The sequence below is a fragment of the Mesitornis unicolor genome, unplaced genomic scaffold (assembly GCF_000695765.1).
Source record: "Mesitornis unicolor isolate BGI_N332 unplaced genomic scaffold, ASM69576v1 scaffold24758, whole genome shotgun sequence".
Classification (NCBI taxonomy): Eukaryota; Metazoa; Chordata; class Aves; order Mesitornithiformes; family Mesitornithidae; genus Mesitornis; species Mesitornis unicolor.
Genome location: NW_010201507.1, coordinates 343 through 14,719, shown reverse-complemented (window position 1 = coordinate 14,719; position 14,377 = coordinate 343). Strand labels below are relative to the sequence as shown.

Here is a 14,377-nt window from a genome sequence, read left to right as displayed (position 1 = left end):
AGCGACAGCGCTGTGCTTTTTTTCCCCCAGCATCACTCAGTCCATCTCCCCGAGCAGCCTCAGGCTTCGTGCAGTGGCTCGTTCGCCACTACAGCACCCCGTGCACCTCTCCCCGCGTTACCTTGCTCTAGGTCATCTGTTCCTGGAAATGTACAAGTGTTCATTCTGAGAAGATCCTCTCAAGGATCCTCCTTAATTGCTAATGGCCCAGAAAGTGCTTCATCGTCCCTCTCCGACCACATTCTGCTCTTTCCAAATGCAGAACAGACATAACTGGTGAGTACTTCTCTTTTTTTGCCTCATTTTCATATTTTTTTCCAATTTCAGCCAATAAAAAAGATTTATATTACTGCCAGGATTGATTTTTTTCTTTAAATATAACTAGAACACCTTATTAGTGTCCTTAAACATCCAGCTATTGTTATATTTTTCTTCAGGTCATAGGAGTAGCTGAAGATCTTTTTTATACAGCTGAATTTCTTTGTTGTCCCTCTATTTCTCCCCTCCCCCCCCCAGGTGCTGTAGATGTTACAAGGTTTATTTTTGTTAGTGAAGGTCAGGTTTTATTATTATTTTTATTAGTTATTTTCATTTCCAAGTACTGTTGTCACATGGCCACTTATTCAAGGAAGTAGTTTAATGAAAGCTATCTACATGTACTAAATCACAGCTTTTTGGATAACCGGGAAAACTCCCTTCTTTTCAAAGATCTCCCACTTAATAATACTTCTTTTAGTACTTTCCCTAAACAATTTCACTGTAAGAAAAGGCTACCTAACACCATGCAGTTCTCTATTACGGCATTTTTGCCCTGGGTAATGATTTGTTTTTCGATTGATGCGTCATTTTTAGGCAACCATCAATCCTAACCCAGTCTTCATCTGTCATAAGGACATCTAAAATCATTGCCTTACTTGGGCACACCATCACTTGTAAGTTGATGAGACACTCTCCATGGCACAGCATATTCTTTGGTGTCTCTAGCCAAAGCCTCCCATGACAACAAAATTTTCCTTCTCTCACAAACAGAGAGGTACTTAAGAAATAAATCACGGTGTCTTGTTTGGTGATTCAGGAGTAAAAACCCTTCAGTGACAAAATTGCATTGTTTTGCTGTTAGCTCTAGAGTGTGATTTTTAGCACAGCTTGCAACCCCAATTCACAGCTGCTCTTGCCTGTTGCACCTTTACCAATGTGGTGAGTTAGCAGTTCTACAATGCGGCTGTGGATATTAAAAATGTCAATTAACCACATTTCTTCCCACCCTAAGAATTTCTGTTTTCTCTTGCACCTTGCCCAGATGCAGTCTGCTGTGGATGGTGAAATGCTGCCTCTTCCCATCTGTTCTGATACTGCTTCAACTTGATCGTGATGTCTTTCAGTGGCCATGTGAGCTCCTTTTCCATAGCTTTGCCTTAGTACTTTCCCAGCTGCTCTCCAAGCTATGAAATCTATACCTCCCTCTGCCAGAGGACCCGCAGCATCTTCTCCTTGTTCCTGTCCCAGGAGAAAGTGGCCCAAGTATTTAGAGAATTCACATCTAAAACACTTCTCGCAGTCTCACGCATTCAATGGATGATTTTCAGGGCCTTGCATGTTTTCTGGAGTCTGTCTGTGCATCATCCAGGCGCACCTGCAAGGAGACAGCACTCCACTGTGTGCTGTGTTAATTCTGACCTCTCCTCTCAAAAGGAGGTTTCTTATCTGTAACCAGAGTACTTGACATGCTTGATCATCATGTGCAAATTCTGGGGCACTCTGTGCCACAGGTACCTGATAGCAACAGTCATAAACATATGAAGAGTATGGCCTTCTCGAAAACAAATGAAGCTTTTGCAAAACAGGTATATGAGGCTGAGGAAAGCCAATCTCCTAGCTCAAATCTAGCAACTTTCTATGCAGCTTTGATCTCTCCTAGCTTTTGGCTAAGAAATGAGATAAACAGAATAATAAACAGCTTACCAGGGAATCAAGAGTTGCTCCAGTGGATGCTGTCAGCATTGCATTTAGGTCCATCTAAGGAACTCTGAAATGGGGAAAAGCTAACTTACACAAAGCAGACCCATGTGGGACAGGTGACAAAGAGCCTTCAGCAGAAGAGCGCTGGGTGGAAAATATGGGGCCTTAACTGAATGGACAGACAGATCAGACTCTGAGATATGATCTAAAATAGATAGGATCCAGGAATGAGTGAAGAAGGCTCACCTTTCAGAGGAATCCTAGGGAACCTCACCAGGGAAGGGGCAGGAGGGGCCACAGGATCATTCAGCAGGGAGCCAGGGCTCACTCCTGCAAAATGCCTAGCCCCTTGCCCAGAGGCTGATCTCAGCACAGGGAGCACAGACAACTGCGTCTCTCACCTCAGCTCAAAGGCTGATCGTGTCCCTCAGCAGCTCATGGAGGCAGGATGCTGATGAGTGTACCTGTCCCAGGCCAGGGACAGGTCTTGCCTCAAGGGAGGGTTTTTGTGCCAACAGACACAACAGTCCAAATGCTGGGGAGTGAGAAGCCAGAGCAATCACTACCATGTTCTCAGACTGCCCAAGTAAGTCTCCACCAACATGAACTGCTGGAGGGTGAAGAAGCTGAACTGGCCTGCCTAAATATTCAATGGGAGGACATCATTGCCGATCCACAGACGTGATCCTAAAAGGATGGTCTTGTACAGATGTTCACGGAGGTGACCAGAAAGCAGCCACATCCAAAGAGTCCTGAGCTGGATGCTGACAGAGGGACTGCTTGGGTGCATCCTGCCATCAGACCTCATTCAATAAGACACAGCTGTACTTGGACTGGACTTGTGCAACAAACATCCCCATTAATGTGTGGCCATGAAGTAAGAGAGGACATGCCAAGGTCTGTTCTGTTGCACTACACAGGCCACATTAGGCTTAGCTACAACATACTTTTTCCAGCTGACTATGCTCACCCATAAGCAATGGACCTGTTCCTCCAAAGTTATTTTCATCAACTCATCAGCTGGGTCAAGAACAGAAAAAGGTCCCCTCCATCAACAGCCAAGCTGCTCCTGTAACCAAGACTTGGAGAAAGTTTAGGCTAAATTAAGATTTTTGAATGGGTTGTGGCCTAAGGGTAAATGAGGCACATGATTATTTCCTGTAAGATGAACACAGAAAGAAAAGATCAAGCAGCCAAGACCTGGGTTTTTTGCTAGATATTGCTTCCAGAGCAGGTGCTGCCATAGGGCATCCTGGAAAAGGATGAGGTTAGGGAAGTGAGAAGCAATACAGTGCTGAACAGTTCCCAGACACCACAATAGCCACACAGGGCTATTGCTGGTGATGCAGTTCACCAGAGAACAGCATCTTGCGCACACGGGTTGGGGAGATCTCAGGTTCACTGCAAATGAAGTTCTGACAAGCAGCATGGGGCTGGGGTCCCCAGGAAGCCTGGTACATGGGCGTCTGGCAGCACCAGCTGCTCCTGGGCAATGAGTGCTCAGAGGTGTCAGTCCTGCACTTCATGCTTGAAATCCCTCAGGGTACATGCTCTGCAGTCCTGTGGGTTTCTTAAGCAGTATCGAGAGGCCAAGATACACAGCATGGATTACACACAGGGGAAGCCACTCACAGAGATCTCCACAGCAGAGAAAAAGCAGAAAAAAAGCTGCAAAGATGTCTACAGGAAAGGGGATTTGCATCAAACCAAAAGAGCCTTCAGGCAGGATAGTGATCCCTGAGCTACTGTGTGTTAGGCATCATCACTTGAAAGAAAAAACCCTGACTGAAATATTTCCTTTGGTTTTTTATCTTTTAGGAAGAAAAATAAAAAGGAAAGAAAGTGAAAGAGTCAGGCAAGGTGGTGGGGAGGTGAAGCTCGGTCTCAGGGTAGGCACCGAGGCACACACCTCCACACCTCCACGCTGCTGGGGCAGGGGGATGGCCACACTTCTGCTGATACCCAGCGCCTTGCTGCTCCCATGAAATGCTCTCCCACCTTCCCTGTGACAGGCCAAGACAGCACTTGTAACCCCAGAAGCCCAGGCACAGCAGTTTTTTGGAGCTGCTGCTTCCCTGTGCCAGCAGTGCTGGGCCTGTGGGTTTCCTTGGCTGCTGCCTTCTCCTGCCATTTGCAGGGCCTCACCTCCCCGCTGGCTCTAACCAGCTGGCTCAGCCCACGCTGAAACGCCAACGCATGTCTCAACACGTCTTGCAGGCACAGGCAGAGGACCTCATCCTGCCCAAACACTGACCCCTTTGCACTGTGGTGTGCAGATAGGCCTGCGCTTGCAGTGCAACTGCACAGCAGCATTAGCTACCCCAGCCAAACCTACAGAGAGAAACTGTTGCATCCCCCAGCCCCCATTTTATCTACCTTACCTAATCCTGGAGAAAATCCAAACACTCTACTCCAATTTACTTTCTTTTCCCTTTGGGACGTGTTGTGAGAAGCTCTGGAGCTTCACCTGCCTTGGTCCACTGCCCAGGAGATAGCCCTGCAGATTGCTGCTTCTCAGCAGGCTCCTCACCCCCTGCCACAGCCTCCTGGCACTGGAGGAGCACACGCAACAGCCACCCAAATGCTACAAAACATAGTGGGATAGGGGACCCCTCCCACTGCGGTTACACCAAGGTTGAATGTCGGACTGGGAAGATGCTCTGGGATGCCCTGGTGAACAGAGGAGGCCAGGCTCTGGGTGAGGAAGGTCCACAAGGCACGAGCCACGTTCAGCTTTGGTTCCAGACCTTCAGCCTCCGCATTAATGATGCTCCAAGGTTAAGAACAAGGCAGCCCATGCGGCACCAGTGCTACACACAGCCCATTGAGGGCCAGTGGCTCCCAGAACTGGGATCTCACCATTGTCTCATCTGCCAGTCCCATCCATCACACCTGAGGGACAGGAGCATCCCATGGGAGGCCCCCGCTGACCTGGGCTTGGGGGTCCAGCAGAGAACACCCCCTGCCTCGAGCCACACGGCACCCGCGGCAGCACAGGGAAAGCCCACACCCAGCAAAGCTGTAGAAAAGGAAACTGTCCCATTTAATCACCCCTCACCGCCATAACACACGCGAGCGCGCCGCCGACGCAGGGCAAAGCAAAGTGCACGGTGAGCGGGACTCGGCCCCTTCCCCAGAGGAGGTGAGGGGGCTTGGGGTGCCCGGCACGGCGTGGGGACCAACCAGGCACCCAGCCAGCAGCAAGGACGGAGAGAGCCTTGGGCTCGGTCCAGTTGGCACCAGTGTCAGGTCCAGTTTGCAGGGAGGTACGGCTCTCGTTCAGCTCCGTGTGGCGCAGGGAAGGCAGGGGGCAGGTCAAGCGTACCAGGATGGAGGCTGGAGGAGATGGGTCTGGGGGGCCCCGGGGACAGGTCCTGGACAACACCCCCATGGCAGGTTTGGAGCCTCCCGGCCTGAACCACAGTTTAACCAAAGCAGGGGAAGGGAATAGAGAAAGGGCTGGAGGCTGAGTAGCCCAGGTGAGGGCCCTCAAGTTGATCTAGCTATTCCCATTTGCAAGATATTCAGTGGCAGGGGGGTGTGGGATCTGCCAAGCACCCCAAAACGGGAGTGAGCCTGAGTGCCAGACATTTACCAGCAGCTCCATGTCTCTGCCAGTCTCTCCCAAGTGTGGCTCAGGCACCCCCGTGCCGAGAAGGGGGTCGTAAGGAGCAGGGCCTCCTCTCATTATCTGATGGAAGCATCGCTGGGGGGGTCACGGTCAGACTCCTCACTCTCCTCATTCGGGGCTGACTCACTGTTGGAGGCTGGAGTGAAGGCAGGAGACTTTCTGTGGAGAAGAGTAAAGGGCAGTGGTCACAGCACCATCAAGGAGGGGGGAAAGAACACAGTTTGGTGTGGGCAGGGGGCACCAGGGCAAGGAGGCAAGAAGTCGAAGGGTTCCTCCTGCTCTCCTGGGGCACATGTGGGTCGACAGGAAACCCTGGGTGCTGGGGAAGGTGTCCCAGAGGACACCAGCCAAGACGTCCACCCAGAGCATGAAGCAGGGCTGGGGGAGATGCCCAAGGAGCCTCCCGGGACCCTGCCAAGGCATGTGAGGCTAGGGGTCAGTGAAAGCCCACCACAGAGATCCACAGCCTGGAGCCACCCTGGCCCCACACACCCCTGGGGTCCTGTACAGTGTCTGTGCATGATGGCAGCTCCTCTCTCCACCAGAGGTGTCTGTCTTCATCAGGCAAAACAGCTTCTCGGAACTGCCCTCTCTGTGCTTCAGCTCTCACTTGCCACCGCCCTGTCCTTGCCCAGAGCATGGGTGTATCCACGTCCTCAAGCTCACCTGTCCCCGGACTGGGTGATGAGCCGCCGGCATGTCTCCATCTGCACGTCCAAGCCTCGCTTCATGCTGCACATCTCCATGTACTCGTGCAGATGCCGGTTCATGTCGTTCTTGGCCGTGGCCAGCTCCAGCTGCACAAGGGCAATGGTGCAGAGATGAACCCAGGGTACGTGCAGGGCAGGGGCCGCAGCCAGACCCGAGGGTGCCACCCCCCGTTATTAACTACCTGCTCCAGCACGGTGTCTCCCTCCCCTGGGGACCCACTCGCCCGTGTCACCCCCTTCTGTGCCACGTCCTCCCCACTTCCTCCTTCTCTTCCTCCCACCTCTATTTGGTCGATGGTTTCTTGGTACTCCTTCTCACGGCTCTTGAACAGCGACTCTGTGTCCTTGATCACCTTCTCCAGGCTGTCGTCCTGCTGCTGGGGAGAGCAGTCGGCATGTTTAGAGGCAGGGAGGTGTCCGACATGGGGAACCAAAGGCAAGAGAGAGAGAGAAATCAGAGAAAGAACTGGTGGCACTGGGAAAAGAGGAATAAATAAGCAGTGCAGCCTGAGTGATAAACAAGGTGTGAGTCAGTCCTTCCAACATGGGGCAGAAAGACCCGGGACTCGCCACACTGAGCAGCGAGCACATCAGCCCAGAACAAGCCCAGCAATGCACAGCAGCTTTGGAGAGTGCAGGCTGTCCCTGAGCGTGACATGTCCCCAGGGGACTACTGAAGGCTGAAACTGCAGGAAGACATGGGCTTTGGCCAGACATTGAGGCCTCTATTTGGGCAGCATTGCTGTACAGTGGGCAGGTGGGCTGCAGAGCCCCAGCAAGGGACGACCAGAGTCCAGCCCAGCCAGAGGAGGTCATCTCTTCTGGGAGGGCTGCAGCTGGAAAAGGCACATCTCCCCATGTGTGTGGACTGTGCCCTCATCATGCCTTTCAGGCTGGAGGACTTTGGTCTGTTTAAGAAGGAGACCATTGCAAGGATGCAGTAACATATTTACACAGGGGTGGTTGGAAGGAAGCATCTGTACAGGCCTGCAAGGGATGGAGGGGCTGAAGGCTGGTCTCTGAAGGAGCATCTTCCCAGGCTCAGGCAGGACCGAGTGTCCCAACCCAGGGCTGGATCCCCGAGGGGACCTGACACCACCGTTACCTCCCCCTGCACCTCTGCGGCTGCAATGGCGTATCCGGAGAAGTCCTCCCAGAGGAGCAGCGTTTCTTCCGTCTCCTCCCATGTGAGGCTGTCACAGTCATCTTCAAAGTCATATTCCCTCCTGTGGGAAAGGGAACAGCACATCAGCACCCAGCAGGAAAACCCAGCAGGCAAGGGGCTGTGCCAGCGCCAAAAGCCTTGTCCCTGCTCGCAGCAGAGCCGCAGCATTTGGAGGTTCGGCCAGGGTGAGCTCAAGTGTGCTCAAACCCAACAGCTGGTGGGGAAGGGGCTGGCTTCACAGTCAGGAGCCCCGGCATATTCAGACAGTGGCTCCCAAAAAGTAGAAAGGGGGACAAGAGGGGAGCTGGACCAGCTCTCACCCACGGCATGGGTGGGCTCAGGCCTCCCGGGGGGGCAGTCCCACCACGCCGCATAGCATGGGGCATGAGCACCCTGTGGCAGCACCTCCCATATCGCCCTCCCCGGGAAGGGGAGCTGAAGTCCACCCCTGCCCCCTGGGAAGGGGAGCTGAAGCCCACCCCTGCCCTCCTCATCCCAGGCACTGGCAGGGAGCCTGGTGCCAGCGGTGTCAGAAATGCGGAGCAGCCATGGGTGAGCCAGCACCAGGCTGGGCCACACTCACAGCTGATTCAGCATCCTCTGCATTTCCTCATTGATACTCATGGCCGTGGTCTCATCCTCCTCCTCCTCTTCCGGTTTTCGGGAGGCATCGCTCTCAGATAGCGAGGTGTCTTCGTCGCTGACCTGCTTCCGCTCCCGCTTCCGCCCCATCGAGGCTGGGACCTTAACGGGAGACAAGTGCAGAGACTACAGAAACAAGGCCGGGTCCAAGGTTGGGAGCAGGCAGTTGGGAGGAGATGGCGGGGAAAGAAATGGCAGAGGGACAGAAAGGTGGGGAAAGAGAGAAAGAGAGAAAGGAAGGAAGACAAGCAAGAGAGAGAGAGAGAGAGACGGGCTCATTATGATCAGGTTAAAGATGGTGCAATGGATAAAATATGGTTTTAGCATTTTCTAAAATTAAAACTAAGCAACTAAAGATGGAATCTATGAATCTGATGAGGAAAAAAAAACAATGTGGTTTTACTGCAGAAAAACTCAAATTGCCCACCACCCCAGTCCAGAGACAGGGAAACACAGAGACAGAAACAGGAAAAAAGAGACAGAGTCTGAAAAAGGTGAAATATGTCAATATTTACAGTTCAGCCTTACTTATAGAAAGTTTAAAATTTGTACGCTTTCTCAACTGAATGGAACTAACCAGTTGCTTCTGTGGGGACAAAGAGAGCGAGACAGAAAGGTAGCGACATCCAGAAAGAGAAGAGAAACAGAGACAGAGGAGAGAGACAGAGAGAAGATGACGGAGAGGGGAAGGGGAAGGAGAGAGATGGAGTTAGAGACAGACACTCAAACAGCTCCTCTCCCTCCTGCAGCTGCTCCCCTACCACTGTGGGTTCCCTGGGCCCAACACAACAGATCAGTGAGAGGCTGAGGGGAACTCTTGGTGTCTAAAGCAACACTTGGAGCTTTCCACCTCCTCTCTGTGCCCTTTTGCCTGGTCCTCCCAAGAGAGACAGAGAGCAAGGGACCACAGGGAGCAAGGGTGAGGGTGACCAAACATCTCCCCGAGGCAGGGGGCTGGTGTAGTCTCTGCTACCTCCTTTGGGAACTCTGCTCCCCAGAGCCTACGGCAGCAGCAGGAGCTCCTCACCTGAAACATCTTAATCATGTCTTCACAGTTGCGCTGCTGCGCCACGTCGCACAGCTTGGCAGTGATGTCGATGCGCCGGCAGATGTCCATGTCCACCTTCATGGCCTTCTCCTGGATCTTGGTGTCCAGCTCCGTGATGTTCTGAACCCACAGCAACACAGGAGGGGGGGACAAAGGAAATTAGGCAGCGTAAATGGCAATCAGAGCCCCCACGTCCCCCTCCCTGTGCTGCAGGACTGCATCTGCATCCTCACTTTGCTCAAGGCACCCTGGACCAACCCTGCCAGAAGGGTGTCCCACTGCTAAGGCTACACAGCCCCACCAGTTGGGTAGGACACTGCTGCTAGGTCAGGAAGGGTTTAGGGACTCACATTGCTCATCAGGCCCTTGAAGACAACAAGCTCTGCCTTGAGCTGCTCCACCTTCATGGCCAGCTCCTCCTGGCAGGCTTCAGCCTCCTGGGCTTCCTGCTCCAGGCAGAAGAAGGAATACAAATCAGCACCAGCACAGGACAGCCAGGATGCATGGGAAGCGGGGAGACAGCGATGCTCACCTCCTGCAGCTCAGTCACTCGGTCCTGGAGCTGGACGCGCACCGTGTATTCCTCTTCCCATCTAGGGAGACAAACGTGCCGATCAGATCCCACCAGCCCTGCCGCACTGGCTGCCAGAGAGGAGAGAGCGGCAGCTGCTAGCCCCAAAGCTATCCAAGAGGGGGGGATGATGGCAGCAGGGTGGGAAGGAGAACGTGCCCAGGAATGCACCGTCACTTGTTTCCATAGGACAGCAGCTGCCAAGCGCCCATCAGCACCCCCCAACCACAAATCCTGCCCCACCACACTCCCCTCAGCGTGGGCTGGCCAATGGCTGCCTGCTCCGTGACGGGGGGAGCTGGGGACACCAAGCGCAGGCTCCGTGTGGCAGCTGCACCACACACCGTGCCATGCCGAGGCCGGTCCATGGCCCAATGCAGCCCACTGGCCTCTCCTTCCGCCCCCAAGCCCCTTGGCCTTGGGTCACATCAAGTTCAGCTCCAACACTCAGCAAGGGACTTGCAGACATTGCAGAGCTGCCCCCATCTCCACCATAACCATGCTACGCTCTGACCATGTTACAGCATGAATGGCCATCAACGTGAAGTGCTGCTCTTCTGCTGGTATCAATGCAGGTACCTGGCCAGGGGCAGAAGTCTCCTTGGCTGTACTGCTCCATAATAGGTTGGATTAAATAAATCTGCTTCATCCTGCAAGGAAGCAGGATGGGCTGTCCCATTTTTAATGCCAGGTTGGCCGGTGGGTACTGTGTCAGGCTCTGCAAAAGGCTGAGCTGCAAGGTGCCCAGCCTCGCTATACAAAGACACATTGCTATTATAATATTATATTTCACTACATGAGATCATCTTTTGGGCCATGCTGCAGTGTTGGCGCGGTCCATGGTCTGCCGGGAGGCCACCAGGCTGTACTGCTCTTTGCTAATTGACTATCCCATAGAGCCGCCGGGCTGGCACACACTGTGGTGCAGCACAGGGCAGGGCTGCTGCATTCTTACCCAGCTCCTGGCTCATTTGGGACAGCCACGTTTCCCCAAGAAAGTGGAATTTCTCTGGGAAAGCAACCAGAGCTGGGCCCTGCCTGGTGCTGTGATCTCCAGTTTCCATTTAATGCTTGCAAGCAGCGCCGCAGGCCCTGTGACCCTGCACGAGGATGTGAAAAATCTCTCCTGCTTACTCATACCAATTTTGAAAAATAAATCCTGAAGTCTAGGAGACCAGAAGGCCCATGAAAAGCCCTCATGCTTGTTTTCTTGGAGAACTGGGACAATCTGATGATACGGAGGAGTCCTGGCTTATGAATTTCTAAGCTCTTAAGGCTGGCAACACTTCTCCTTATTCAAACAAGGAGAAAGTGTGCAGTTCTCATGTTGGTGTTGGCTCCGTCCCGCAGCTACAGAGGGGGAGTCAAAGGAGGTTCCCATCCCTTTGGGGGAAGAGAAAGATGAAGAGAGAGAAAAGGAATAAGTTAAAAAGTAGAAATGCCCTTATATGGGAATTGTTCAAATAAGGCCTCTCTCTCCCCAGGGAGAAAAACGCCTTCCACCACAAGAAAAAATTCTCAGCATCTTTCTCGGCACGGTGCTTTCTCTCTTTTCCATTCTCTGCCTCCCTCTGGGTGTCAATATATCCCGGACTTACTGGGGAAGTAAAACATAGCTGCATATCCTTGGAAGAATTCATTTCATGCCAGTGCTACAGGAGACGAGGACAGATCAGATAAACGCTGATTTAAAGGCAGGAGGCAGCAGTGATTTGCCCCGCAAGCAGCAAATCTGCACGCCCATCCGCTCCGAACCTCTCTCCTGCTCCTTCCTGCAATGCACCACTCCTAATAATAACCTGTCTGCAGCACTGCACCCGCAGCCCAGTGGCCCCACACAACCCCACGGCCACCAGAGCACACCATGGGGGGATGCGCATCCTTCCTGCACCCTGCCCAAAGGCTGAAATATGGGAGAAGGCAGGAAGGGAGGGTAGGAGGGTCCTGGCAGCAGGCAGAGCCAGACATCTCCTTGCCAGCTATGGGCCAGTCCTTCCAAAGCTGGGGACATAACAAGATGCAGCACTGTCCCTACAGTCCCCTCCTCACCCTAAATGTGTCCCCTCAAGAAGTTCACTTGGCAAAATAAACAACCCTCCCACACAGCTTTAAAAGTCCTGTTTGCTGCAAAAGGCATTGGGATGCCTTACTCTATGCTGCACACTTAGTGCACGCTGGTCCTGCATGCTGCTCAGCACTTGTTTCCTGCAAGTTTCCTTCTTTTCCCAGGCTTGAACTATGTTTGAGCTTCACCTTAATGGTGAATGCTCCACGGCCTGGTGCACCACCTCGGAGGGCAACCACAACAACAACATATACACAAAAGGCTTATAAGAAAGATGGAGAGAGACTTTTTACCAGGGGCTGTAGTGTCAGGACAAGTGGCAATGGTTTTAAACTGAAAGAGGGTAGGTTTAGATTGAACATACGGCAGAAATTCTTCATGATGAGGGTGCTGAGATACTAGAGCAGGCTGCCCAGAGCAGTTGTGGATGCCCCATCACTGGAAGTGTTCAAGGTCAGGCCTTTGAGCAACCTCATCTAGTGAAGCCCTGTGGCAGGGGGCTGGACTAGATGACCCTTAAAGGTCCCTTCTAATCCAAAACCATTCTGTGACTCCAACACGTTGTGCCATAACACTACTCACCCCACACCTTCAGCAGCATCCAAGATAAAACTGCATGGGAACACAGATGTAGCAGACAGCACAAATGATAAGGCTCTAGGATCCCCAGCACTTGGTGGGTCGCAGGTACCCTTCACCCCTCTCCAGGCCACCTATCCCCAGGCTGCTCCCTACTCCTGCCATCCTCCCTCCTGCTACTGCATCTCTTCTCATCCCTCCTTATTGTCCCTGCACCCCTCCTGGAGCCGAGACTTGAATTTCAGGCCCTGTGTATCCAGAGAGAAACTCGGGGTGCATGGTGGCAAGGCTGGCCTGAAGAAAATACAAGCTCAAGCACCCAAGCCATGGGTCAGAGAACCGGGAAGTCCTTCATTAACACGGTCTCTTCCCTCTGCCCCCAGGGAGGTGGCAAAGGGATGACACCAGCCACACTGTCCCCACGGCAGATCAGGAAGGTCTCTGTTTCCAGGGGATGCCAGCGTCAGCTTGGGGAAGGGTGTGGAAATGGGATCCTCCCATCCTAGTTCCTTGTTCGGGACCTGGCTGCACCCATCAGAAAGCTCCCAGTGCCGGAAAGGGTCTGGGGGTGGGGTCTGCTTTCCCCCAGCCCCTGGTAACACAGTCCAAAAATAGATCCCACCACCAACATTGGCCCGCAGCGACTCGTGGTGCCCCCCTGCCCACTTCTGGCGTCCCCACTCACTCCATCACCCCCCTTATCTCCACGTCCCACCCCTCACACAGCCAACCCCAAAGAGCTCTCCTTTCTCCCAAAGTTACAGCAGCACCAGCAAACTTGGCTCGGTCCCCTCCAGCTGACCCACTTTGAGCAGGTGAGGCTCAAGCCTTCCAGCCCAAAAAGGTGGCTTCAGCTCCCCACTATCTGATCAGAAAACACAAGGCAAGGAGAGCTGCCTGCCCTTGGAGAAGAAGCCTGACCCCCAGCTTGAGAATAAAAGGCCTTAGGTACACAATGAAATTAGTAGAAAAAAAGAGATGCCAACTTTCTCTTCCTGCATGTCCATCTTGGTGCCTTCAGTGAGTTTGACAGGCAAATCTGCTCAGACAAAGCCTTATAAAGCCAAAAACATAAGGTGTCATCTTGGATCCCCAGCCTTGATCTTGGCACCAGAGCCCACAGCTGCGGATCACAGGTCAGCAGCACAGTCCCCGTGGGCAGCATGCCCCATTTCACGCCTTCGCGTACGTAATTGTTTATAAGTGCTTCTAAAGCATCCTAAAGTGACTTTTCTTCTGCAATAAAAAACAAAAATCAGCTGCTCGGGTGGCATCAGTCACCAGCGATGGTCTCGCCCTGACCTAGCAACGCCAGCCCCGCTGCCTGATCTCATCCTACGTGCGGATCCGGGACCAGACTCAGAAACTGGCTTGAAACAAAAGCGCAATGCGAGAGCGGCAGTCGCCCCGCACAGGAAAGAAGAACCGGCCAAGAGATTAGCTCTGCATTCTGCTTCGCCCTTCTCGGGGGCACTCGCCAAGCTGCAGCTATTTTGGGTCAGGAGGAAAGCCCCCAAAGGAGTGGGGTGCTCCTGCATGGCTTGCTGCTGCTGAGGCTCCGACTGGGAGAGCACTGGGGAGGGAAAGGGCCCAGAGGAGCCTGCCGTCCTGCCAAGGGACTGCTCAGCACCTTCCTACCTATCCAGAGAGCCCCCCTTCTCCTCCTCGCAGCCTTTTCCAACCCAAACCCGCTCACTGCTGCACATCATCTTCCTCACCTACTTGCTGACTGCTCCTCCTTCCCGAGTGTTTCCAGATCCCCTCCCCTTTAAAACACCAGCTCCTGAAGTTGCGTTATTTCTTCCCCACCTGCAAAGGTATTTCCAGTCTCTCTTCCTGGGTTGGCAAGATGGAAAAAGCCTCAGCGAGCATCCCAAGAGGGTTCAAACACCAGAAGGCAAGTGAGGAGACCCAGGTGCTTTCTGGGGTCCATGTTTTTGCCTTACAACCCCACTTCACGCTGCCTGGAGCCTGTGCTCCTGGGAAGTCAGGCCAGGGCTGCCTCTC

The 14,377-nt window shown here is 53.2% G+C and overlaps 1 protein-coding gene across 1 annotated transcript in view; it reads right to left on the bottom strand.

Annotated features, from left to right (window-relative positions):
- Positions 1–4,981: 4,981 nt before the first annotated feature.
- IFFO1 (intermediate filament family orphan 1) overlaps positions 4,982–14,377 on the bottom strand; it is a 9,700-nt gene continuing 304 nt past the window's right edge. The window contains exons 2-10 of the mRNA XM_010190127.1: positions 9,688–9,748; positions 9,506–9,601; positions 9,135–9,275; positions 8,685–8,690; positions 8,049–8,209; positions 7,406–7,526; positions 6,582–6,677; positions 6,257–6,387; positions 4,982–5,749 (exon numbers count right to left, since the gene is read on the bottom strand). Of these exons, the coding sequence (XP_010188429.1) occupies positions 5,647–5,749; positions 6,257–6,387; positions 6,582–6,677; positions 7,406–7,526; positions 8,049–8,209; positions 8,685–8,690; positions 9,135–9,275; positions 9,506–9,601; positions 9,688–9,748 (916 nt within the window). The 3' untranslated portion in view covers positions 4,982–5,646. The remainder of the gene's footprint in view (positions 5,750–6,256; positions 6,388–6,581; positions 6,678–7,405; positions 7,527–8,048; positions 8,210–8,684; positions 8,691–9,134; positions 9,276–9,505; positions 9,602–9,687; positions 9,749–14,377) is intronic.